At 41.8% G+C, this 27,952-nt stretch overlaps 1 protein-coding gene across 2 annotated transcripts; it reads right to left on the bottom strand.

Annotated features, from left to right (window-relative positions):
- Positions 1-79: 79 nt before the first annotated feature.
- LOC123732122 (uncharacterized) lies at positions 80-26,313 on the bottom strand. 2 transcript variants are annotated; one of them, XM_045711480.2, is made up of 4 exons: positions 25,740-26,313; positions 17,141-17,569; positions 12,913-12,923; positions 80-7,758 (listed from the first exon to the last, which is right to left on the bottom strand). In XM_045711480.2, exons 1-4 carry the CDS (start codon positions 26,059-26,061, stop codon positions 7,117-7,119), a joined length of 1,404 nt encoding a protein of 467 aa, XP_045567436.2. In that variant the 5' UTR covers positions 26,062-26,313; the 3' UTR covers positions 80-7,116. The 2 variants fall into 2 exon arrangements, with proteins under 2 accessions (XP_045567436.2, XP_045567424.2); XM_045711468.2 differs by lacking the exons at positions 12,913-12,923; positions 17,141-17,569; positions 25,740-26,313 and adding an exon at positions 13,054-13,610 and having other exon boundaries at positions 80-7,886.
- Positions 26,314-27,952: the final 1,639 nt, after the last annotated feature.

Genomic DNA, 27,952 nt, shown 5'->3' with positions numbered 1-27,952 from the left:
GCAATCACATACCTTTTTTCACTCCACGGGGAGTTGAGTTGTAGCAAGGTGTTGTGTTCCCTCCTCCAAGAGGCGTACGTAACAGTTGTATTACAGTTTTATTACATTACCACTGCAGTTACATTACAGATGTATTACATTTCCATTACAGTTGTTACATTTCCACTACAGTTGTATTAAATTACATTTCCACTACAGTTGTATTACAGTACATTTGTATTACATTTCCACTACATTTCCACTACAGTTATTATTATTTAAAGCTGCAATATGTCACTTTTGTATTTTTTTTTTAATGTTCAAATGCTCCAATAAGTCGCTAGTGGTCAGCCAATGTGATGCAACAGTAACAATATAGCACTCATAGCCTGCCTGAGAACCGTTGGATTCACTGCTATTCATTTTCCTGGTAGGGTCTGGTTTTCCAGACAGATTTTGTGGCACGCACAATGAGTGACATGTTTTCAGTCAGTAAGGAGGCGGTCTGACACATGGGATAAACAAATGTACAGTCAATAACACAATAGAAAAATCTATATACAGTGTGTGCAAATGTAGTAAGATTAGGGAGGTAAGGAAATTAATAGGCCATAGTGGCAAAATAATTACAATTTAGCATTAACACTGGAGTGATAGATGTGCAGACGATGAATGTGCAAGTAGAGATACTGGGGTGCAATGGAGCAAAAAAATAAATAATATGGGTAGGTAGTTAGGTGGGCTATTTACAGATGGGCTGTGTACAGGTGCAATGATCGGTAAGCTGCTATGACAGCTGATGCTTAAAGTTAGTGAGGGAGAGATAAGACTCCAGCTTCAATGATTTTTGCAATTCATTCCAGTCATTGGCAGCAGAGAACTGGAAGGAACGGCGGCCAAAGGAGGAGTTGGCTTTGGGAATGACCAGTGAAATATACCTGCTGGAGCGCGTGCTATGGGTGGGTGCTGCTATGGTGACCAGTGAGCTGAGATAAGGTGGGGCTTTACCTAGCAAAGACGTATAGATGACTTGGAGCCAGTGGATTTTGGCAATGAATATGAAGCGAGGGCCAGCCAACAAGATCATACAGGTCACAGTGGTGGGTGGTATATGGGGCTTTGGTGACAAAACGGTTGGCACTGTGATAGACTACATCTAGTTTGCTGAGTAGAGTGTTGGAGGCAATTTTGTAAATGACATCGCCGAAGTTAAGGATCAGTAGGATAGTCAGTTTTACGAGGGTATGTTTGGCAGCATGAGAGAAGGATGCTTTGTTGCGAAATAGGAAGCCGATTCTAGATTTAATTTTGGATTGGAGATGCTTAATATGAGTCTGGAAGGAGAGTTTACAATCAAACCAGACACCTAGGTATTTGTAGTTGTCCACATATTCTAAGTCAGAACCGTCCAGAGTAGTGATGCTAGATGGGCAGGTGAGTGCGGGCAGCGATCGGTTGAAGAGCATGCATTTAGTTTTACTTGCATTTAAGAACAGTTGGAGGCCACGGAAGGAGTGATGTATGGCACTGAAGCTCATCTGGAGGTTTGTTAACACAGTGTCCAAAGAAGGGCCAGAATGGTGTTGTCTGCGTAGAGGTGGATCAGAGAATCACCAGCAGCAAGAGCGACATCATTGATGTATACAGAGAAAAGAGCCGGCCCAAGAATTGAACCCTGTGGCACCCGCATAGAGACTGACAGAGGTCCGGACAACAGGCCCTGCTTTCCTACACCAGATGGTGAGGAAAGCACTTTTAAAGAATAACCAGGCATCCTCTACTGACGGAATGAGGTCAATATCCTTCCAGGATACCCGGGCCAGGTCGATTAGAAAGGCCTGCTCGCTGAAGTGTTTTAGGGAGCGTTTGACCTCAGACCCATTATGGACGCAGGCAATGAGGCAGTGATCGCTGAGATCCTGGTTGAAGACAGCAGAGGTGTATTTAGAGGGCAAGATGGTCAGGATGATATCTATGAGGGTGCCTGTGTTTATGGATTTAGGGTTGTACCTGGTAGGTTCCTTGATCATTTGTGTGAGATTGAGGGCATCTAGCTTAGATTGTAGGATGGCCAGGGTGTTAAGCATATTCCAGTTTTGGTCACATAACAGTACGAACTCTGAAGATAAATGGGGGGCAATTAATTCACATATGGTGTCCAGCGCACAGCTGGGGGCTGAGGGGGCTCTATAACAAGTGGCAACAGTGAGGGACTTATTTCTGGACAGGTGGATTTTTAAAAGTAGAAGCTCGAACTGTTTGGGCACAGACCTGGATAGCATGACAGAACTCTGCAGACTATCTCTGCAGTAGATTGCAACTCCTACCCCTTTGGTAGTTCTATCTTGGCGGAAAATGTTGTAGTTGGGGATGAAATTTCAGAATTTTTGGTGGCCTTCCAAGGCCAGGATTCAGACATGGCAAGGACATCAGGGTTGGCGGAGTGTGCTAAAGCAGTGAATAAAACAAACTTAGGGAGGAGGCTTCTGATGTTATCATGCATTAAACCAAGGCTTTTACGGTTACAGAAGTCAACAAATGATAGTGCCTGGGGAATAGGAGTGGAACTAAGTGCTACAGGGCCTAGATTAATCTCTACATCACCAGAGGAAGGGTACGGCTAAAGGCTATAAGAACTGGTCGTCTAGTGCTTGGGAACAGAGAATAAAAGGAGCAGACTCCTGGCCGTGGTAGAATAGATTCAGGGTATAATGTACAGACAATGGTATGGTAGGATGTGAGTACAGTGGAGGTAAACCTAGGCATTGAGTGACGATGAGAGAGGTTTCTTCTCTGGAGGCACCAGTTAAGCCAGGTGAGGTCTCCACATGTGTGTGGGGTGGGACAAAAGAGCTATCTAAGGCATGTTGAGCCGGACTGAGGGCTCTACAGGGAAATTAAACAATAAGAAATAGCCAAGACAGCAGTAGACAAGGCATATTGACAATATAGAGGCATAAAGCAATCACAGGTGTTGATCACGAGAGCTAAGACAACGGATAAATGGCGATGAATGAGCAGAGCGGCTGGGGCCGACAGGTAAACAAAATGAGGTACCGTGTTATTGAAACACTCCAGGGGGCATCAGCTGTGTAGCCGAGTGATCATGGGGTCAAAAGAGCAGCAATAGGTGAGCCAGGGTGCCGTTCAGTAGTCACTACTACGCTAGGCGAGCAGGGGACCCAGCGTTCAGAAAAGCTAGCGACATCGTAACAGAATAGCCTGTTGAGACCACATCGGGCGATCACGTTGGCAGTCCAGTTGTGATGGATCGGCGGGGATCCGTGACGTCAATAAAGGGTCCAGGCCAATTGGCAAAGGAGGTATTGTAGCCCTAGAATTAGCTGGTATATAGGCCTAGATTGAGTGTGTAGAGTCCTGTCAGTGTGTAGAATCATGGTGCAAAACTAAAACAAGGGTCAACTCAAGTTCACCTAGATCTTGGTGACATTGGGTTTGTACAGTGCCTTCGGAAAGTATTCAGACCCCTTGACTTTTTCCACATTGTGTTACATTTCAGCCTTATTTAATTTATTTATTTTAATACATTTGCAAAAATGTATAAAAACCTGTATTTGCTTTGTCATTATTGGGTATTGTGTATAGATTGAGTTTTAAAAAAACGATTTAATTAATTTTAGAATAAGGCGTAATAATAACGTAACAAAATGTGGAAAAAGTCTAGGGGTCCGAATAATTTCCGAAGGCACTGTATATCATGACTGCCCTTACGAAAAAATATTGCAGTCAGGGTGCAATATAAGTGCAGTATGCTGCAAATAAGTTAATTTTACTGCAGTTATTCTACAATTACTGCATCCGAAATACCAGTCACCGCACTTTTACTGCAGTTTCAAAATCGCAATCTTTTTTTGTTTGTTGTAAGGGTCTAAACACATCTTGCTTTAACATTTCCAAAACAGCACCACCGTGGCTACTGTGCAGCCTCACTCTACCCGTGATATCAAAGTAACTGTTGATAAGGCACAAAACAAATGAAATAAAATGCACGACTCCAACTGTGTATGAGAGAGCATCTGACTCAGTTTCCCAGAAAAAAAACGTGTTTTTGTATTCACGCACGCAAATTCAGGAGGAAACTGGAGAGCGGATGGCGAGTACCGGCTCACGTGGCCACAGTGAAACACCGAAGTGCTCTGATTTTGCCGCTATTTTTGGCTATCGAGTAGCTGTTGTTGTTGGGTCACCACAGCCACAAATAGCTAAACCCTCCCCATTTCTAAACAAGTTCTTATTAAAATCTGATTTAACACCTAACCTTAACCACACTGCTAACCTTATAGATGGGTTGGTTGTTTAGGAACAAAACCGACACGTGCTCAAATATGGGGCAAAACAGACGGGATTGGTCTAGATTATTGACATTTACACTATATTTCTCAAATTGTTGATCGAAAACATAAATAAATCGGCACAATGCGCACCTGTTGTCTCTCAGATACATTGTTACAGTTGGTTAGCCAGCTAGCGAAGTTTAACATAGATGTGCCGTCAGTCAAAACAACTCAAAACGAGACGTATCAAGAACAAGATGAAACTAGGTGAAACGACCATTTACGATTCCCCACATGGCAGCTTCTTGTCATTGTTCATAGCCATCTGGCCACCCAGAATCACAACAGCACACTGACTTCTGCCCCGTGGATGCACGTTTTCGTCATGTCAGTTAACCTGTATGTCTAACCTTAAATTAAGACAAAAAAAACAACATTTTTTGCATTTTGAACAAAGAAGCATCTCGTACTCTAGATTATGTCACGCTAGAAGCATCGCCTGAGACGCACATCGCCATCTGCTGACTGGAGTGTACAGGAATTGTTTAATTTATTTTTCATTTCTTTCAAAAGTTTAATATTATATTGAGACTTAGAAAGACAAGTTAATGTTGATCGATTAGTGAGAATTTAAAATAAACGTTACATCTACTACACATCTGTATTCAATGCAAATTCTGATTCATTAAGTCAAACAAACAGATAATATCAAAATAAACAACTAGCTCTATACTGCTTCTACATAGTGGTATAACATTGATGGGAACACTCATGTTTTTCATGTTAACAACTTATCAATGTTATTATAAAAACGTCATCACATTGTCATTGTAGTTTAGCTTGACGACTAGTAAACAAATTAACTCAATGAAACTAAACGACTAAATTCAAGAGGTTTCAAAGTTCAAAATCAAGAAATGCACATTCTATTAATCTATTCAATATCTAAATCATGTAAAAACAATTAATTTAGTGAAAAGCCAGATCACATCACATTCAAGAGGATAAACGTTAAAATCAAGAAATACAAAACTCCATTAATCTATATAATAATATCCCCAAAATACACTGCTCCAAAAAATAAAGGGAACACTAAAATAACACATCCTAGATCTGAATGAATGAAATAATCTTATTAAATACTTTTTTCTTTACATAGTTGAATGTGCTGACAACAAAATCACACAAAAATAATCAATGGAAATCCAATTTATCAACCCATGGAGGTCTGGATTTGGAGTCACACTCAAAATTAAAGTGGAAAACCACACTACAGGCTGATCCAACTTTGATGTAATGTCCTTAAAACAAGTCAAAATGAGGCTCAGTAGTGTGTGTGGCCTCCACGTGCCTGTATGACCTCCCTACAATGCCTGGGTATGCTCCTGATGAGGTGGCGGATGGTCTCCTGAGGGATCTCCTCCCAGACCTGGACTAAAGCATCCGCCAACTCCTGGACAGTCTGTGGTGCAACGTGGCGTTGGTGGATGGAGCGAGACATGATGTCCCAGATGTGCTCAATTGGATTCAGGTCTGGGCAACGGGCAGGCCAGTCCATAGCATCAATGCCTTCCTCTTGCAGGAACTGCTGACACACTCCAGCGACATGAGGTCCAGCATTGTCTTGCATTACGAGGAACCCAGGGCCAACCGCACCAGCATATGGTCTCACAATGGGTCTGAGGATCTCATCTCGGTACCTAATGGCAGTCAGACTACCTCTGGCGAGCACATGGAGGGCTGTGCGGCCCTCCAAAGAAATGCCACCCCACACCATGACTGACCCACTGCCAAACCGGTCATGCTGGAGGATGTTGCAGGCAGCAGAACGTTCTCCACGGCGTCTCCAGACTCTGTCACGTCTGTCACGTGCTCAGTGTGAACCTGCTTTCATCTGTGAAGAGCACAGGGCACCAGTGGCGAATTTGCCAATCTTGGTGTTCTCTGGCAAATGCCAAACGTCCTGCACGGTGTTGGGCTGTAAGCACAACCCCCACCTGTGGACGTCGGGCCCTCATACCACCCTCATGGAGTCTGTTTCTGACCGTTTGAGCAGACACATGCACATTTGTGGCCTGCCGGAGGTCATTTTCCAGGGCTCTGGCAGTGCTCCTCCTGCTCCTCCTTGCACAAAGGCGGAGGTAGCGGTCCTGCTGCTGGGTTGTTGCCCTCCTACGGCCTCCTCCACGTCTCCTGATGTACTGGCCTGTCTCCTGGTAGCGCCTCCATGCTCTGGACACTACGCTGACAGACACAGCAAACCTTGCCACAGCTCGCATTGATGTGCCATCCTGGATGAGCTGCACTACCTGAGCCACTTGTGTGGGTTGTAGACTCCGTCTCATGCTACCACTAGAGTGAAAGCACCGCCAGCATTCAAAAGTGACCAAAACATCAGCCAGGAAGCATAGGAACTGAGAATTGGTCTGTGGTCACCACCTGCAGAACCACTCCTTTATTGGGGGTGTCTTGCTAATTGCCTATAATTTCCACCTGTTGTCTATTCCATTTGCACAACAGCATGTGAAATGTATTGTCAATCAGTGTTGCTTCCTAAGTGGACAGTTTGATTTCACAGAAGTGTGATTGACTTGGAGTTACATTGTGTTGTTTAAGTGTTCCCTTTATTTTTTTGAGCAGTGTATAATGAACAATAGAAGGTTTATAGTTGTATCCATTAAAGTTTCATAATCAAAACAAAATAAACTTGTATAGTATTTAATCTGATTTTAGACATCAGGTCAACAGCTGAAAACTAAAACAAAAGTACATCTATTTTGTTAATGATTTCATATAAACAATAGGATTTCATTTGGCAAGAACAAAAACCTAAATTCTCAGGTCAAAAAGATAAGTCAGAACACAGCCTCTCTATTCTCTCATGTGATTTCAGGTCTTCTGACTGGGAAAATGTCTTTCCACACTGAGAGCAGTGGTATGTCTTCTCCTCCTGTGTATGCATTATTGCATGCTTATTCAGATGTCTTAAATTGATAAAACTCATTCCACACTGGGAGCATTGGTAGGGCTTTTCTTGTGTGTGTGTTGTCTCATGCTCTTTTAGGGTCCCTAACTGGGTAAACCGCTTTCCACACAGAGAACATTGGAAAGGCTTTTCCCCTGTGTGTATCCTCTCATGCGCCTTCAGGCTCCCTAAGCAGGTAAGACGCTTTCCACACGGGGAACATTGGAAAGGCTTTTCCCCTGTGTGTATCCTCTCATGCGCCTTCAGGCTCCTTAAGCGGGTAAGACGCTTTCCACACTGGGAACATTGGAAAGGCTTTTCCCCTGTGTGTATCCTCTCATGTTGCTTTAGGCTCCCTAACCAGGCGAAACTCTTTCCACACTGGGAACAGTTGTACGGTTTCTCTCCAGAGTGTATTCTCTTATGCTCCCTCAGGTTTCCTAACAAAGTAAAACTCTTTCCACACTGGGAACATTGGAAAGGCCTTTCTCCTGTGTGTATCCTCTCATGCCGTTTTAGGTCCCATGATAGGGAAAATCTCTTTTCACATTGGGAGCAGTGGTGTTGTCTCGCTGGTTTGGGTGTCACTGGGTCTGGTCCCCCTGAAGGACTCTTTCCCCTGTCAGAGTGAGAGTCTGGTCCCTCTCCTGCCAAAGACAAACAGATTATTTAGTTAAATACTTAATAGAGACCTGAATAAAACTTCTACATGATAAAACTAGCTCCGGTTAAAGGAGGAGCCTGGTGAAGAGCTCCGGTCTGAGTAACTAACTGACATCGCTGCTCCCTCTGTGACATCGCTGCTCCCTCTGTGACATCGCTGCTCCCTCTGTGACATCGCTGCTCCCTCCTTTTAAACTACTGCCCAGCCTTTCTGAACTGCCTGGCTGAACAACACCTTATCATCTAAAGCTGTGGAAGACCATCACCAAGACCTGCCAGATCTCTACATGTGTTTTGTTAGTTTTTACAGTTTTTACAGTCTGAGATTGTCTTTGTGATGAAAAGCATTGTATAAAATACATTATTATTATTATTACTACTATTGTTATACTACCAGGTTTAGTCCCCCAATCACCTCATGAATTTTAAAAAAGTACTACTCTGCCATTTTTTGTATTTTTACCCCTCTTCAGTCCTTGATTTTCCCTCAATAAATCTATATGATGCACTGTCATTGTTACAATCTTAATTTCACTGACGGAACTGGCGTTACCCACTTTGAGGAGGGCATATCATTTACCCACTTTGAGGAGGGCATGTCATTTACCCACTTTGAGGAGGGCATATCATTTACCCACTTTGAGGAGGGCATATCATTTACCCACTTTGAGGAGGGCATGTCATTTACCCACTTTGAGGAGGGCATGTAATTTACCCACTTTGAGGAGGGCATATCATTTACCCACTTTGAGGAGGGCATGTCATTTTATTGAATAGTTTCCCCCCATCCCGTCCCCCAGTCCATCTCCTGAAAATAGCCCCTGCTCCTCTCCTTCTCCTGACAGGTTAAAGTCCATTATTGGGCTAAAAGAGGCTCCTGTTATTCATTTTTGACATTTACATTTTAGTCATTTACATTTTAGTCAGCGACTTTAGTGAATGCATACATTTCATACTTTTTTTTTTCCTGTGCTGGCCCCCCGTGGGAATCGAACCCACAACCCTGGCATTGCAAACACCAAGCTCTACCAACTGAGCTTCAGGTAGTACTTACTGGTGGTAATCAATAGCTCCTCTCCTTCTCCTGACAGGTTAAAGTCCATTATTAGGCTAACAGAGGTTCCTGTTATTCAGGTAGTACTTACTGGTGGTAATCAATAGCTCCTCTCCTTCTCCTGACAGGTTAAAGTCCATTATTGGGCTAACAGAGGTTCCTGTTATTCAGATAGTACTTACTGGTGGTAATCAATAGCTCCTCTCCTCCTCCTGACAGGTTAAAGGGGCGTGACTAGTTGATAATCATCCCCAATCATTTCTTCCAAACTGAACCTAACCTCTATTCAGACGTAGAACAACGGATTCAATTAAGTAAAGTATGGTGGGGGAGAAAGGGGGAGAACGGGTGAGTTGATGAGTGAGGGAAGATAATTATTTAATAACCAATTGTGAATGAAGAACAGCAGTCCTATCAGTCTACTCTGGTCTACTTGACGTCCACAGTGAGAGTGTGCCTAATTTACAAAATCTGAACGAAAACTACTTGGATGGCGGGGAAGAAATGAATCAAGACATCTCTGATGATTATTCTTGGGGAGGCCCTCCACCTATAAAATGGATTGAACATGGGGGAAAGGCCCTCCACCTATAAAATGGATTGAACATGGGGATGAAAGGCCCTCCACCAATAAAAATGGTTTGAACATGGGGATGAAAGGCCCTCCACCAATAAAAATGGTTTGAACATGGGGGGGGGGAAGGCCCTCCACCAATAAAAATGGATTGAACATGGGGGGAAAGGCCCTCCACCAATAAAAATGGATTGAACATGGGGGGAAAGGCCCTCCACCAATAAAAATGGTTTGAACATGGGGGGGAAAGGCCCTCCACCAATAAAAATGGATTGAACATGGGGGGAAAGGCCCTCCACCAATAAAAATGGATTGAACATGGGGGGAAAGGCCCTCCACCAATAAAAATTGATTGAACTTGGGGGGGAAAGGCCCTCCACCAATAAAAATGGTTTGAACATGGGGGGGAAAGGCCCTCCACCAATAAAAATGGATTGAACATGGGGGGAAAGGCCCTCCACCAATAAAAATGGATTGAACTTGGGGGGGAAAGGCCCTCCACCAATAAAAATGGATTGAACATGGGGGGAAAGGCCCTCCACCAATAGAAATGGATTGAACATGGGGGGAAAGGCCCTCCACCAATAAAAATGGATTGAACTTGGGGGGGAAAGGCCCTCCACCAATAAAAATACTGAATGAACACTTATTTTAACTTAATATAATACATTAATAAAATAAATGTACCCTCAAATAAATAAGGAAACATGTTCAATTTGGTTTAAATAATGCAAAAACAAAGTGTTGGAGAAGAAAGTAAAAGTGCAATGTAAAAAAGCTAACGTTTAAGTTCCTTGCTCAGAACATGAGAACATATGAAAGCTGGTGGTTCCTTTTAACATGAGTCTTCAATATTCCCAGGTAAGATGTTTTAGGTTGTAGTTATTATAGGACTATTTCTCTCTATACGATTTGTATTTAATATACCTTTGACTATTGGATGTTCTTATAGGCACTTTAGTATTGCCAGTGTAGCAATATAGCTTCCGTCCCTCTCCTCGCTCCTACCTGGGCTCGAACCAGGAACACATTGACAACAGCCACCCTCGAAGCAGCGTTACCCATGTAGAGGAAGGGAAAAAACTACTCCAAGTCTCAGAGCGAGTGACGTTTGAAACGCTATTAGCGCGTACCCGGCCAACTAGCTAGCCATTTCATATCGGTTACACCAGCCTAATCTTGGGAGTTGACAGGCTTGAAGTCATAAACAGCGCAATGCATTGCGAAGGGCTGCTGGCAAAACGCTTGAAAGTGCTATTTTGAATGAATGCTTACGAGTCTGCTGGTGCCTACCATCGCTCAGTCAGACTGCTCTATCAAATCATAGACTTAATTATAACATAATAACACACAGAAACACGAGCCTTAGGTCATTAATATGGTCGAATCCAGAAACTATCATCTCGAGAACAAAACGTTATTCCTGTTACATTACACAACCGTCAGTGTTATGTCATAATTACACACAATTCTGGCAAATTAGTCCGCAACGAGCCAGGCGGCCCAAACTGTTGCATATACCCTGACTGCGTGCAATGAACGCAAAATGACACAATTTCACCTGGTTAATATTGCCTGCTAACCTGGATTTCTTTTAGCTAAATATGCAGGTTTAAAAATATATACTTCTGTGTATTGATTTTAAGAAAGGCATTGATGTTTATGGCTAGGTACAGTCGTGCAACGATTGTGCTTTTTTCACAAATGCGCTTTTGTTAAATCATCCCCGTTTGGCGAAGTCGGCTGTCTTTGTTAGGAAGAAATAGTCTTCACAGTTCGCAACGAGCCAGGCGGCCCAAACTGCTGCATATACCCTGACTCTGTTTGCAAGAGAAGTGACACATTTTCCCTAGTTAAAAGAAATTCATGTTAGCAGGCAATATTAACTAAATATGCAGGTTTAAAAATATATACTTGTGTATTGATTTTAAGAAAGGAACTGATGTTTATGGTTGGAGCAACATGTACCTAAGCGATTATATGCAACGCAGGACAGGCTAGATAAACTAGTAATATCATCAACCATGTGTCGTTAACTAGTGATTATGATTGACTGATTGTTTTTTTACAAGATAAGTTTAATGCTAGCTAGCACCTTAGCTTCTTACTGCATTCGCATAACCTCGTGGAGTGCAATGTAAAGCAGGTGGTTAGAGCGTTGGACTAGTTAACTGTAAGGTTGCAAGATTGAATCCCTGAGCTGACAAGGTAAAAATCTGTCATTCTGCCCCTGAACAAGCAGTTAACCCCCGTTTCTAGGCCGTCATTGTAAATAAGAATGTGTTCTTAACTGACTTGCCTAGTTAAATAAAGGTCTAAAAAAAAATATATATACAAAAAAAAAAATCGTCCAAATCGCCGTCCAAAACAAGCTTTCCGATTGTTATGAAAACTCGAAATCGGCCCTAATTAAATCGGCCATTCCGATTAAATCGGTCGACCTCTATTGTCAACCCTGTTACGGTAAACTTTCCCCAGTTCATTGTTGTAAATGACGATTGTTTTTTCAGTCAACTCACAAGGAATATATATTTTTTTAATTAAACCCAGTTACTTTATTTAGCACTTACTTTAGTTGATTTATTTACGGTCTTGATAGGAAACTAGTTGTTTTAATGAATTTGAACATGTGGGTCTTTATGACAGAATGTTAAAATTATCAAGTAACACTTATCAAAAGGCAGCGAATTGGTAGAACGATCCAATAATAGATATTGAGGACAACAGTATTCATGCATTTAGCTGGTGGCCAACATATTTTTTACAGTTTAGCTTTTAACAATTCCTACAGTACAGAACAACATGTTCAAATGTAAAATTTCAGTAGAATGCCGCTTTAAAAACACATTAGTTCAACAACTTCAGACAGAGGCCCTTAATCGTTCCATTACACATCAGAGTCGTTGGAAGAAGGCTTTCTCTGTACAGGGGAGTTTTGTTAAGAGCCCCGACGTCTCGGTCTGAACATAAACACGCATGCTTGTTGTAAGGTTCTGGAAGCATAAGGACCTTATCTTTCAGACCAGCAAGGAAAAGAGAAAGATGAAACTAAAGTTTTAATTGCTACCTTTATGGGGTTACTGTTCCCACATGGCCATATTTCCATGTTACAGCGTGTTTGAGGAAAACAGATGGAAGACAGATGATAGACAGAGGCATACCTGGACTAATTAGCTATCAGCGACTCCTAACACCTGTGTGTAAACGGAATACGGACGCCACAAAGGTGTTGTCGCTGAAAAACACTGTCGGCTGCAACTGTGTTAAAACCAGTTAGAACAGTGTGCAGTAAGAGTATATTTGTGAAATTATTTTTGATGAGATATGAAAGTAGAGAGATTTAGGTTTCTGGACCACAATTGAGAATCGATTCACATTAGATGTAGTATTTGTCTGTTTTGGAGCCAGTTCACCTCAAAGCAGAACATGTCTGGTCCTTGGACTATATTGAGTAACGTCAGGCTTCTTCCGTCCATTATTGGTTTAACAGAGGTTGTGATCCTGTTATTTAGATAGTACTTACTGGTCTCAATCAAATCTTCTGTCTCCTCCTCGTCTTCTTCTTTCAATGTGACAGTCATCTCCCCCTCCTCCCCTGCCACCTCCTCTTGCTCTTCCTCCTCCTCTTTCACTCTGAACGTGTCTTCCTCTTCTTTCACAGTAACGTCTTCCTCTTCTTCTTTCACGGGAACAGCCTCAACCTTTACTTGTTTTTTAACTGTGACATCCTCCTCTTCTTTCTCCTCTTTCACGACAATGTTCAGCCATATACCCTCTGGAGCCTTATTCTCCGTCCAGCAGACCGCTTCTTCTTTAGCAGGAGGAGAGTAGCTTAGTGAACTCATGGTCAGGGATGTTAGCTAGCTAGCATTAGCGACTAGCCTAGTGCTAGGCTAACTTATCAAGCCAGGTAACTGACTAACAATATACATATAACATTAAATAAGGTAACTAGCTAAACGACACAACTGTGTTTAAAACACTGAGACAGTCTAAAGAGCTTCAATGTTTCGGTTATGTTGGCGAGCAAGCTACCGAGGTGTCTGACTAGCTGTTGTTGTTGTTGAAAAAACGTCCCGTCCACTAGATTAAACATCACAATGGCAGCATCGCCTGAAAGACGCTCATCGCCATCTGCTGACTGGAGTTGGTAACGCAGTTGAGAGAAAAGTGCATTTTATTTCATTTAAAACATACTTTCCATCTGCTACGTATCTGACTGCATTTAAGGAAATGTCATATTAATTCTGTCAAACAAACAATCTATACCGTGGTTTAACAGGGATCAACGTTCTATGAAAGCAGCTGGGAGCAAACTGGAGAATAGCTAGAGGAAAACAAGGCGAACTGTATATACATATGAAGTGTGTACAACAGTATGTAAGCATTATTAAAGCGACCAGTGATTCCATGTCTATGTACATAGGGCAGCAGCCTTGAAGGTGCAGGGTTGAGTACCGGGCGGTAGCCAGCTAGTGACAGTGACAGGGCAGGGTACTGGGTGGAGGGCGGCTAGTGATGGCTATTTAACAGTCTGACGGCCTTGAGATAGAAGCTGTTTGGTGCAGTTGCTGTACCAGGTGGTGATACAGACTGACAGGATGCTCTCAATGGCATATCTGTATAAGTTTGTGAGGGTCTTAGGGGCCAAGCCACATTTCTTCAGCCTCCTGAGGTTGAAGAGGAACTGTTGCTCCTTCTTCACCACACTGTGTGGATGGACCATGTTCAGATTGTCAGGGATGTGTACGCCGAGGAACTTGAAGCTTTTCACCTTCTCCACTGCGGCTGGTCTCCTGAAGTCCACGATCAGCTCCTTTGTTTTTGTTGACGTTGAGGGAGAGGTTATTTTCTTGGCACCACTCCGCCAGGGCCCTCACCTCCTCCCTGTAGGCTGTTTCGTCATTGTTGGTAATCAGGCCATTCACTGTTGTGTCGTCTACAAACTTGATGATTGAGTTGGAGGTGTGGCCATGCAACCATGGATTCATTGTAAGACACGAGGACCTTGTGCATTTCAGATAACATAACAACCCAATGTTTATATCCCAGGACAAATTAGCCAGCAACAGCAAGCTAACAAGCTAAATTGCCATGAATGCTTTTCGACCTGTCCCCAAATTCATGTACTTGGTTCAGAGTTAATTTTGATATTTCAACCTGCGTGTCCTGATCGCGTCTGGTATGGATGGACAAAATCAACATAGACTAGTCAGTATAGGATACATGTATTAGACCTAATGGATAAATAGACTAGTCAGTATAGGATACATGTATTAGACCTAATGGATAAATAGACTAGTCAGTATAGGATACCTGTATTAGACCGAATGGGTAAAAAGACTAGTCAGTATAGGATACAATTATGGTAACTTATTATAGCCTAATATATTAGCTACCATGGAGCCTTATTCTAATGTATTAGCTCCATGGTGCCTTATTCTACTGTATTAGCTACCATGGATCCTTACTCTAATCTAATGTATAAGCTTCCATGGAGCCGTATTCTAATGTATTAGCTCCATGGTGCCTTATTCTACTGTATTAGCTACCATGGATCCTTACTCTAATCTAATGTATAAGCTTCCATGGAGCCGTATTCTAATGTATTAGCTCCATGGTGCCTTATTCTACTGTATTAGCTACCATGGATCCTTACTCTAATCTAATGTATAAGCTACCATGGAGCCTTATTCTACTGTATTAGCTACCATGGATCCTTACTCTAATCTAATGTATAAGCTTCCATGGAGCCGTATTCTAATATATTAGCTCCATGGTGCCTTATTCTAATGAAATGTATTAGATCCATGGAGCCTAATTCTACTGTATTAGCTACCGTGGATCCTTACTCTAATCTAATTTATTAGCTACCATGGAGCCTTATTCTATTCTAATGTATTAGCTACCATGGACCTTATTCTATTCTATTAGCTACCATGGAGCCTTATTCTATTCTAATGTATTAGCTACCATGGAGCCTTAATCTATTCTAATTTATTAGCTACCATGGTGCCTGAATCTCTTCTAATTTATTAGCTACCATGGTGCCTTATTCTATTCTAATGTATTAGCTACCATGGAGCCTTATTCTATTCTAATGTATTAGGTACCATGGAGCCTTATTCTATTCTAATGTATTAGCTACCATGGTGCCTTATTATATTCTAATGTAATAGCTACCATGGAGCCTTAATCTATTCTAATGTATTAGCTACCATGGACCTTATTCTATTCTAATGTATTAGCTACCATGGAGCCTGATTCTATTCTAATGTATTAGCTACCATGGTGCCTTAATCTATTCTAATGTATTAGCTACCATGGACCTTATTCTATTCTAATGTATTAGCTACCATGGAGCCTTATTCTATTCTAATGTATTAGCTACCATGGAGCCTTATTATATTCTAATGTATTAGCTACCATGGAGCCTTATTCTATTCTAATGTATTAGCTACCATGGAGCCTTATTCTATTCAATTGTATTAGCTGCCATGGTGCCTTATTATATTCTACTATATTTGCTACCATGGAGCCTTATTCTATTCTAATGTACTAGCTACCATGGTGCCTTATTCTAATGTAATAGCTACCATGGAGCCTTATTATATTCTAATGTATTAGCTACCATGGAGCCTTATTATATTCTAATGTATTAGCTACCATGGAGCCTTATTATATTATAATGTATTATCTACCATGTAGCCTTATTATATTGTAATGTATTAGCTACCATGGTGCATTATTCTACTTTTTATTTTTCATTTCAAAGATACGTTTTTGCTAATCAATTAGTAAGAATTTAAAATAAACTTCACATCTACTACACATCTGTATTCAATCGAAACTAGCTCTATACTGCTTCTACATAGTGGAATAACATTGATGGGAACACTCATGTTTTTCATGTAAACAACTTATCAATGTTGATATAAAAACGTCATCACATTTTCATAGTCCTTTACCTTGATGACTAGTAAACAAATTAACTAAATGCAACAAAAACGACTAAATTCAAGAGGTTTCAATGTTCAAAAAAAAGAAATGCACATTCTATTAATCTATTCAATAATTTACATGGTGCAATATCTAAATCATGTAATACAATTCATTTAGTGAAAAACCAGATCACATCAAATTCAAGAGGTTTAAGGTTAGAATCAAGAAATGCAAACTCCATTCATCAACATTTAGCAATATCATCAACATTTAGCAATATCCCAAAAACATAATGAACAATATTAGAGGGTATGCAATGGATTAAAGTTCATAATCAAAACACATTGTATAGTATTTATCATCTCCAGATGAAAACTTAAACAAAAGTAGGTCTGTTTTGTTAATGATTTCATATAAACAATATGATTTCATGTGGTATAAACAAACACCTAAATTATCAGGTCAAAAACATAAGTCAGAACACAGTCTCTCTATTCTCTGATGTGATTTCAGGTCCTCTGACTGGGAAATGTCTTTCCACAATGAGAGCACTGGTAAGTGCATGCTTATTCAGATGTCTTAAATTGATAAAACTATTTCCACACTGGGAACATTGGAAAGGATTTCCCCTGTGTGTATCTTCTCATGCTTCTGCAGGCTCCTTAAACGGGTAAAATGCTTTTCACACTGGGAACATTGGAAAGGATTTTCCCTTGTGTGTACCCTCTCATGACTCTTCAGGTTCCTTAAGCGGATAAAACGCTGTTCACACTTGGAACATTGGAAAGGCTTTTCCCCTGTGTGTAGCCTCTCATGCTCCGTCAGGCTCATTAAGCGGGTAAAACGCTTTCCACAGTGGGAACATTGGAAAAGATTTTCCCCTGTGTGTGTCCTCTCATGCTCCTTCAGGCTCCTTAAGCGGGCAAAATGCTTTCCACAGTGGGAACATTGGAAAGGCTTTTCCCCTGTGTGTGTCCTCTCATGCTGTTTTAGGGCCCATGATAGGGAGTGGTGTTGTCTCGCTGGTTTGGGTGTCACTGGGTCTGGTCCTCCTGAAGGATTCTTTCTGCTGTCAGAGTGAGAGTCTGGTCTTTCTCCTGCCAATGACAAACAGATTATTTAGTTAAATACTTAATAGAGACCTGAATAAAACTTCTACATGATAAAACTGGCTCCATGTTAGAGGGGGAGCCTGGTGAAGAGCTCCCTCTGTGACGTCGCTGCTCCCTCTGTGACGTCGCTGCTCCCTCTGTGACGTCGCTGCTCCCTCTGTGATGTCGCTGCTCCCTCTGTGACGTCGCTGCTCCCTCTGTGACATCGCTGCTCCCTCTGTGACATCGCTGCTCCCTCTGTGACGTCGCTGCTCCCTCTGTGACATCGCTGCTCCCTCCTTTTAAACTACTGCCCAGCCTTTCTGAACTGCCTGGCTGAACAACACCTTATCATCTGAAGCTGTGGAAGACCATCACCAAGACCTGCCAGATCTCTACATGTGTTTTGTTAGTTTTGACAGTTTTTACAGTCTGAGATTGTCTTTGTGATGAAAAGTGTTGTATAAAATACATTATTATTATTATTATTATTATTACTACTATTGTTATACTATCAAGTCCCCCAATCACCTCATGAATTTAAAAAAAAGTATTACTTTGCCATTTTTTGTATTCATGCCCCTCTTCAGTCCTTGATTTTCCCTCAATAAATCTATATGATGCACTGTCATTGTTACAAACTTAATTTCACTGACAGAACTGGCGTTACCCACTTTGAGGAGGGCATGTCATTTACCCACTTTGAGGAGGGCATGTCATTTTATTGAATAGTTCCCCCCTGCCTGTCCATCTCCAGACAATAGCGCCTGCTCCTCTCCTTCTCCTGACAGGTTAAAGTCCATTATTAGGCTAACAGAGGTTCCTGTTATTCAGGTAGTACTTACTGGTGGTAATCAATAGCTCCTCTCCTCCTCCTGACAGGTTAAAGTCCATTATTAGGCTAACAGAGGTTCCTGTTATTCAGGTAGTACTTACTGGTGGTAATCAATAGCTCCTCTCCTTCTCCTGACAGGTTAAAGTCCATTATTGGGCTAACAGAGGTTCCTGTTATTCAGATAGTACTTACTGGTGGTAATCAATAGCTCCTCTCCTTCTCCTGACAGGTTAAAGTCCATTATTGGGCTAACAGAGGTTCCTGTTATTCAGGTAGTACTTACTGGTGGTAATCAATAGCTCCTCTCCTCCTCCTGACAGGTTAAAGTCCATTATTGGGCTAACAGAGGTTCCTGTTATTCAGATAGTACTTACTGGTGGTAATCAATAGCTCCTCTCCTCCTCCTGACAGGTTAAAGGGACGTGACTAGTTGATAATCATCCCCAATCATTTCTTCCAAACTGAACCTAACCTCTATTCAGACGTAGAACAACGGATTAAATGAATGAAGTAAAGTATCGTGGGGGAGAAAGGGGGAGAACGGGTGAGTTGATGAGCGAGGGGAAAATAATTATTTAATCACCAATTGTGAATGAAGAACAGCAGTCATATCAGTCTACTCTGGTCTACTTGGAGTCCACAGTGAGAGTGTGTCTAATTTACAAAATCTGAACGAAAACTACTCGGATGGCGGGGAAGAAATGAATCAAGACATCTCTGATGATTATTCTTGGGGAGGCCCTCCACCAATAAAATGGATTGAACATGGGGATGAAAGGCCCTCCACCAATAAAAATGGATTGAACATGGGGGGGGAAAGGCCCTCCACCAATAAAAATGGATTGAACATGGGGGGAAAGGCCCTCCACCAATAAAAATGGATTGAACATGGGGGGGAAAGGCCCTCCACCAATAAAAATGGATTGAACATGGGGGGAAAGGCCCTCCACCAATAAAAATGGCTTGAACATGGGGGGAAAGGCCCTCCACCAATAAAAATAGATTGAACATGAGGGGGAAAGGCCCTCCACCAATAAAAATGGATTGAACATGGGGGGAAAGGCCCTCCACCAATAAAAATGGATTGAACATGAGGGGGAAAGGCCCTCCACCAATAAAAATGGATTGAACATGAGGGGGAAAGGCCCTCCACCAATAAAAATGGCTTGAACATGGGGATGAAAGGCCCTCCACCAATAAAAATGGATTGAACATGGGGGGAAAGGCCCTCCACCAATAAAAATGGATTGAACATGGGGGGGAAAGGCCCTCCACCAATAAAATGGTTTGAACATGGGGATGAAAGGCCCTCCACCAATAAAAATGGCTTGAACATGGGGGGGAAAGGCCCTCCACCAATAAAATGGTTTGAACATGGGGATGAAAGGCCCTCCACCAATAAAATGGATTGAACATGGGGATGAAAGGCCCTCCACCAATAAAAATGGATTGAACATGGGGGGGAAAGGCCCTCCACCAATAAAAATGGATTGAACATGGGGGGAAAGGCCCTCCACCAATAAAAATGGATTGAACATGGGGGGGAAAGGCCCTCCACCAATAAAAATGGATTGAACATGGGGGGAAAGGCCCTCCACCAATAAAAATGGCTTGAACATGGGGGGAAAGGCCCTCCACCAATAAAAATGGATTGAACATGAGGGGGAAAGGCCCTCCACCAATAAAAATGGATTGAACATGGGGGGAAAGGCCCTCCACCAATAAAAATGGATTGAACATGGGGGGGAAAGGCCCTCCACCAATAAAATGGTTTGAACATGGGGATGAAAGGCCCTCCACCAATAAAAATGGCTTGAACATGGGGGGGAAAGGCCCTCCACCAATAAAATGGTTTGAACATGGGGATGAAAGGCCCTCCACCAATAAAAATGGCTTGAACATGGGGGGGAAAGGCCCTCCACCAATAAAAATGGATTGAACATGGGGGGAAAGGCCCTCCACCAATAAAAATGGATTGAACATGGGGATGAAAGGCCCTCCACCAATAAAAATGGCTTGAACATGGGGGGGAAAGGCCCTCCACCAATAAAAATGGATTGAACATGGGGGGAAAGGCCCTCCACCAATAAAAATGGATTGAACATGGGGGGAAAGGCCCTCCACCAATAAAAATGGATTGAACATGGGGGGAAAGGCCCTCCACCAATAAAAATGGGTTGAACATGGGGGGAAAGGCCCCCCACCAATAAAAATGGATTGAACATGGGGGGAAAGGCCCTCCACCAATAGAAATGGATTGAACATGAGGGGGAAAGGCCCTCCACCAATAGAAATGGATTGAACATGGGGGGAAAGGCCCTCCACCAATAGAAATGGATTGAACATGGGGGGAAAGGCCCTCCACCAATAAAAATGGCTTGAACATGGGGATGAAAGGCCCTCCACCAATAAAAATGGATTGAACATGGGGGGAAAGGCCCTCCACCAATAAAAATGGATTGAACATGGGGGGGAAAGGCCCTCCACCAATAAAATGGTTTGAACATGGGGATGAAAGGCCCTCCACCAATAAAAATGGCTTGAACATGGGGGGGAAAGGCCCTCCACCAATAGAAATGGATTGAACATGGGGGGAAAGGATCAGAAAACCAGTCGGTATCTGGTGTGACCACCATTTTCCTCATGCAGCGTGACATCTCCTTCACATAGAGTTGATGTGGAAGGTTGTCCCACTCCTCTTCAATGGCTGTGCGAAGATGCTGGATATTGGTGGGAACTGGAACACGCTGTCGTACATGTCGATCCAGAACATCCCAAACATGCTCAACGGGTGACATGTCTAGTGAGTCTGCAGGCCATGGATGAACCGGACATGTTCAGCTTCCAGGAATTGTTTCCAGATCCTTGAGACATGGGGCATTATCTTGCTGAAACATGAGGTGATGGCAGCGGATGAAAGGCACAACAATGGGCCTCAGGATCTTGTCACATTATCTCTGTGCATTGAAATTGCAATCGATAAAATGCAATTGTGTTCGTTGTCTGTAGCTTATGCCTGCCCATACCATAACCCCATCATCACCATGGGGCACTCTGTTCACAACGTTGACATTAGCAGACCGCTCACCCATACGACGCCATACATGCGGTCTTCCATCTGTCCAGTACAGTTGAAACCAGGATTCATCCATGAAGAGCACACTTAACCAGCATGCCAGTGGTAATTGAGCATTTGCCCACTTTATTTATTTTACTTAATCTTTTATTTAACTAGGCAAGTCACTTAAGTTGGTTACGACGCCAAACTGTAGTTAGGTCAAGAAAACCCTGGTGAGGACGACGTGCACACAGATGAGCTTCCCCGAGACCATTTCTGACAGTTTGCGCAGAAATTCTTCAGTTGTGCAAAATCCAGTTTCATCACTGCACATTTTAAGAATGGCCTTTTATTGTCCCCAGCACAAGGTGCACCTGCTTAATGATCATGCCGTTTAATAATCTGCCACACCTGTCGGGTGGATGGATTATCTTGGTAAAGGAGAAACGCTCACTAACAGAATGACTGCCCATTAACTTGAAGGAGGGTCCCCTTGAGACCCAGTGGTTCTGGTGTTAAAAAGACTTGGTGGCTTTAAATAACAATGATAATGTAGAGCTTCAAATCTTCCTCTAATGGAATGGCCTGTTTCTAGACTGAGTAAAGCACTCTAACAGGGTCCTTCCACCAGAAGACTGCCTTTTGCATCCCTTTGATATTTTAAGTAGAAATTGTGCACCAATTCTGAATTCTAAAAGCCTGTTATATTAAATGAAGTGCCCTTTTAATATAGACCACATGGAGAATTCAATACATTTTTTATATGAATAAAAGCTTGCTAGAATGACCAAAGTCAGCATTTTGACATGTCCCTCCGTCAAACATGTATCACTTCCAGGATCATTTTAACCCACTTAATCCCCCCCAAAATGCTGTAAATTTCACCATAATTGTAAAGCCCAAGTTATTTAGTTTCTTTGACAGTCATTTCTGATGATTATTATTCTTTATTTAACATGAGTCCTTTACATTTGTCCCTCATCTTAAGGTCAACGGCAGGTAGCCTAGTGGTTAGAACGTTGGACTCGTAACCGAAAGGTTGCAAGATCGAATCCCCGAGCTGACAAGGTAAAAAATATGTCGTTCTGCCCCTGAACAAGGCAGTTAACCCACTGTTCTTAGGCCGTCATTGAAAATAATAATTGGATCCTAACTGACTTGAAAAATGTTTTTTTTAATTGTGTGTGTTTTTTTGTATAACAGCTTCCATTCCACCCTGTCACGAGGGGATTTATGGTGATTTAAGAAGAAATTGTCAACCCTGTTACGGTAAACTTTCCCCAGTTCATTGTTGTAAATGACGATTGTTTTTTCAGTCAACTCACAAGGAATATATATATTTTTTTATATAAACCCTGTTACTTTATTTAGCACTTACTTTAGTTGATTTATTTACGGTCTTGATAGGAAACTAGTTGTTTTAATGAATTTGAACATGTGGGTCTTTATGACAGAATGTTAAAATTATCAAGTAACACTTATCAAAAGGCAGCGAATTGGTGGAACGATCCAATAATAGATATTGAGGACAACAGTATTCATGCATTTAGCTGGTGGCCAACATATTTTTTACAGTTTAGCTTTTAACAATTCCTACAGTACAGAACAACATGTTCAAATGTAAAATTTCAGTAGAATGCCGCTTTAAAAACACACATTAGTTCAACAACTTCAGACAGAGGCCCTTGATCGTTCCATTACACATCAGAGTCGTTGGAAGAAGGCTTTCTCTGTACAGGGGAGTTTTGTTAAGAGCCCCGACGTCTCGGTCTGAACATAAACACGCATGCTTGTTGTAAGGTTCTGGAAGCATAAGGACCTTATCTTTCAGACCAGCAAGGAAAAGAGAAAGATGAAACTAAAGTTTTAATTGCTACCTTTATGGGGTTACTGTTCCCACATGGCCATATTTCCATGTTACAGCGTGTTTGAGGAAAACAGATGGAAGACAGATGATAGACAGAGGCATACCTGGACTAATTAGCTATCAGCGACTCCTAACACCTGTGTGTAAACGGAATACGGACGCCACAAAGGTGTTGTCGCTGAAAAACACTGTCGGCTGCAACTGTGTTAAAACCAGTTAGAACAGTGTGCAGTAAGAGTATATTTGTGAAATTATTTTTGATGAGATATGAAAGTAGAGAGATTTAGGTTTCTGGACCACAATTGAGAATCGATTCACATTAGATGTAGTATTTGTCTGTTTTGGAGCCAGTTCACCTCAAAGCAGAACATGTCTGGTCCTTGGACTATATTGAGTAACGTCAGGCTTCTTCCGTCCATTATTGGTCTAACAGAGGTTGTGATCCTGTTATTAAGATAGTACTTACTAGAGGTCGACCGATTAATCGGAATGGCCGATTAATTACGGCCGATTTCAAGTTTTCATAACAATCGGTAATCGGTATTTTTGTCCACCGATTTGCCGATTAAAAAAAATATATATTTATTGATTTTTTACACCTTTATTTAACTAGGCAAGTCAGATTAAGAACACATTCTTATTTACAATGACGGCCTAGAAACGGGGGTTAACTGCCTTGTTCAGGGGGGATTCGTTTTTGCAACCTTCGGTTACCAGTCCAACGCTCTAACCACCTGCCTTACATTGCACTCCACAAGGATTAACAGGCTGACTACCTGTAACGCGAGGGCAGCAAGAAGCAAAGGTAAGTTGCTAGCTAGCATTAGGCTTATAAAAAACTATCAATCTTAACATAATCACTAGTTAACTACACACTGTTTATGATATTACTAGTTTATCTAACGTGTCCTGCGTTGCATATAATCGATGCGGTGCCTGTTAATTTTCATTGAATCACAGCCCACTTCGACAAACGGGTGTTGATTTAACAAGCGCATTTGCGAAAAAAGTACTGTCGTTGCACCAATGTACCTAACCATAAACATCAATGCCTAACAGGAATATTTAGACTTAGTCACCTGTTAGATAAAATACGGAACGGTTCCGTATGTCACTGAAAGAAAAAAACTTTTGTTTTGGAGATGATAGTTTCCGGATTCGACCATATTAATGACCCAAGGCTCGTATTTCTGTGTGTTTATTATATTATAATTAAGTCTATGATTTGATAGAGCAGTCTGACTGAGCGGTGGTAGGCAGCAGCAGGCTCGTAGCATTCATTCAAACAGCCCTTCGCTGTGCTTCAAGCATTGCGCTGTTTATGACTTCAACCTGGGTGGGTATAATTTGTGGAACGTTCCAACAGGAATCTATTCCAAAAACTTCGTAAATAACAAGGTTTCCAAAAAACAACGCATACAAAGTTGTATAGCGGCAGAATAAGATACCGGGTAGGGAGTGGTCTATTTCATTGCGTTTTTCACTCATCACATTTATTCCGAAAAATGTCTGTCCTCACATGTCTGTTTGCCTATGGACAAACATTAAGAATAAGCTACGTGGTGAGTTGATGCCTATTCGGCAGCAAGTTAGCTAGGTTTGTATGCGTTGCTACTTTGTATGCGTTGTTGGTTGGCAACCTTTTACTTTACGTTTTTTGGAACAGATTCCTGTTGGAACGTTCCACAAATTATACCCACCCCTTCAATCCTATCAACTCCCAAGATTAGGCTGGTGTAACCGATGTGAAATGGCTAGCTAGTTAGCCGGGTGCACGCTAATAGCGTTTCAAACGTCACTCGCTCTGAGACTTGGAGTAGTTTTTTCCCTTCCTCTACGTGGGTAACGCTGCTTCGAGGGTGGCTGTTGTCGATGTGTTCCTGGTTTGAGCCCAGGTAGGAGCGAGGAGAGGGACGGAAGCTATACTGTTATACTGGCAATACTAAAGTGCTTATTAGAACATCCAATAGTCAAAGGTATATGAAATACAAATCGTATAGAGAGAAATAGTCCTATAATTCCTATAATAACTACAACCTAAAAAACTTCTTACCTGGGAATATTGAAGACTCATGTTAAAAGGAACCACCAGCTTTCATATGTTCCCATGTTCTGAGCAAGGCACTTAAACATTAGCTTTCTTACATGGCACATATTGCACTTTTACTTTCTTCTCCAACACTTTGTTTTGCATTATTTAAACCAAATTGAACATGTTTCATTATTTATTTGAGGCTAAATTGATTTTATTGATGTATTATATTAAGTTAAAATAAGTGTTCATTCAGTATTGTTGTAATTGTCATTATTACAAAAAAATATTTAAAAATAATTGGCCGATTAATTGGTATGGCTTTTTTGGGTCCGCCAATAATCGGTATAGAAAAATCATAATCAGTCGACCTCTAGTACTTACTGGTCTCAATCAGATCTTCTGTCTCCTCCTCGTCTTCTTCTTTCAATGTGACAGTCATCTCCCCCTCCTCCCCTGCATCCACCTCTTGCTCTTCCTCCTCTTCTTTCACTGTAACATCCTCCTCCTCTTTCACTCTGAACGCGTCTTCCTCTTCTTCTTTCACGGGAACAGCCTCAACTTTTACTTGTTTTTTAACTGTGACATCCTCCTCTTCTTTCTCCTCTTTCACGACAATGTTCAGCCATATACCCTCTGGAGCCTTATTCTCCGTCCAGCAGACCGCTTCTTCTTTAGCAGGAGGAGAGTAGCTTAGTGAACTCATGGTCAGGGATGTTAGCTAGCTAGCATTAGCGACTAGCCTAGTGCTAGGCTAACTTATCAAGCCAGCTAACTGACTAACAATGTACATATAACATTAAATAAGGTAACTAGCTAAACGACAAAACTGTTTTTAAAACACTGAGACAGTCTAAAGAGCTTCAATGTTTCGGTTATGTTGGCGAGCAAGCTACCGAGGTGTCTGACTAGCTGTTGTTGTTGTTGAAGAAACGTCCCGTCCACTAGATTATACGTCACAATGGCAGCATCGCCTGAAAGACGCTCATCGCCATCCGCTGACTGGAGTTGGTAACGCAGTTGAGAGAAAAGTGCATTTTATTTCATTTACAACATACTTTCCATCAGCTACATATCTGACTGCATTTAAGGAAATGTCATACTAATTCTGTCAAAGAAACAATCTATACCGTGGTTTAACAGGGATCAACGTTCTATGAAAGCAGCTGGGAGCAAACTGGAGAATAGCTAGAGGAAAACAAGGCGAACTGTATATACATATGAAGTGTGTACAACAGTATGTAAGCATTATTAAAGCGACCAGTGATTCCATGTCTATGTACATAGGGCAGCAGCCTTGAAGGTGCAGGGTTGAGTACCGGGCGGTAGCCAGCTAGTGACAGTGACAGGGCAGGGTACTGGGTGGAGGGCGGCTAGTGATGGCTATTTAACAGTCTGACGGCCTTGAGATAGAAGCTGTTTGGTGCAGTTGTTGTACCAGGTGGTTATACAAACTGACAGGAAGCTGTCAATGGCATATCTGTATAAGTTTGTGAGGGTCTTAGGGGCCAAGCCACATTTCTTCAGCCTCCTGAGGTTGAAGAGGAACTGTTGCTCCTTCTTCACCACACTGTGTGGATGGACCATGTTCAGATTGTCAGGGATGTGTACGCCAAGGAACTTGAAGCTTTTCACCTTCTCCACTGCGGCTGGTCTCCTGAAGTCCACGATCAGCTCCTTTGTTTTAGTTAATTTTGAGGGAGAGGTTATTTTCTTGGCACCACTCCGCCAGGGCCCTCACCTCCTCCCTGTAGGCTGTTTCGTCATTGTTGGTAATCAGGCCAATCACTGTTGTGTTGTCTACAAACTTGATGATTGAGTTGGAGGCGTGGCCATGCAATTATGGATTCATTGAAGGACAAGAGGACCTTGTGCATTTTAGATAACGTAACAACCCAATGTTTATATCCCAGGACAAATTAGCAACAGCACCAGTTGGACTATGAAAATGTGGACTATGAAAGGACTATGAAAATGTGGACTATGAAAAGGACTATGAAAATGTGATGGCGTTTTTATAACAACATTGATAAGTTGTTGACATAAAAAATATGAGTGTTCCCATCAATGCTATACCACTATGAAAAGCAGTATAGAGCTAGTTTAGATTGAATTTAGATTGAATACAGATGTGTAGTAGATGTGAAGTTTTGTTTTAAATTGGGTAAAAAGACTAGTCAGTATAGGATACAATTATGGTAACTTATTATTGTCTAATGTATTAGCTACCATGGAGCCTTATTCTAATGTATTAGCTCCATGGTGCCTTATTCTACTGTATTAGCTACCATGGAGCCTTATTCTATTATAATGTATTAGTTACAATGGTTCTTTATTCTATTCTAATGTATTAGCTACCATGATGCCTTATTCTAATGTATAAGCTACCATGGAGCCTTATTCTAATGTATTAGCTTCCATGGAGCCTTATTCTATTCTAATGTATTAGCTACCATGGAGCCTTATTCTATTCTAATGTATTAGCTACCATGGAGCCTTATTCTATTCTAATGTATTAGGTACCATGGAGCCTTATTCTATTCTAATGTATTAGCTACCATGGAGCCTTATTCTATTCTAATGTATTAGGTACCATG

The sequence above is a fragment of the Salmo salar genome, chromosome 02, assembly GCF_965601325.2.
Source record: "Salmo salar chromosome 02, fSalSal1, whole genome shotgun sequence".
NCBI classification, from domain to species: Eukaryota; Metazoa; Chordata; class Actinopteri; order Salmoniformes; family Salmonidae; genus Salmo; species Salmo salar.
Note: the sequence above shows the minus strand (reverse complement) of the source record. Positions and strands in the feature narration are given on the sequence as shown.

Coding starts and splice junctions, on each gene's coding strand:
- LOC123732122 (XM_045711480.2), bottom strand. CDS start 26,061: ATGAGTTCACTAAGCTACTCTCCTCCTGCTAAAGAAGAAGCGGTCTGC. Junction 17,570..25,739: donor AGAAGATCTGATTGAGACCA/GTAAGTACTAGA, acceptor TGTCATTGGCAG/GAGAAAGACCAGACTCTCAC.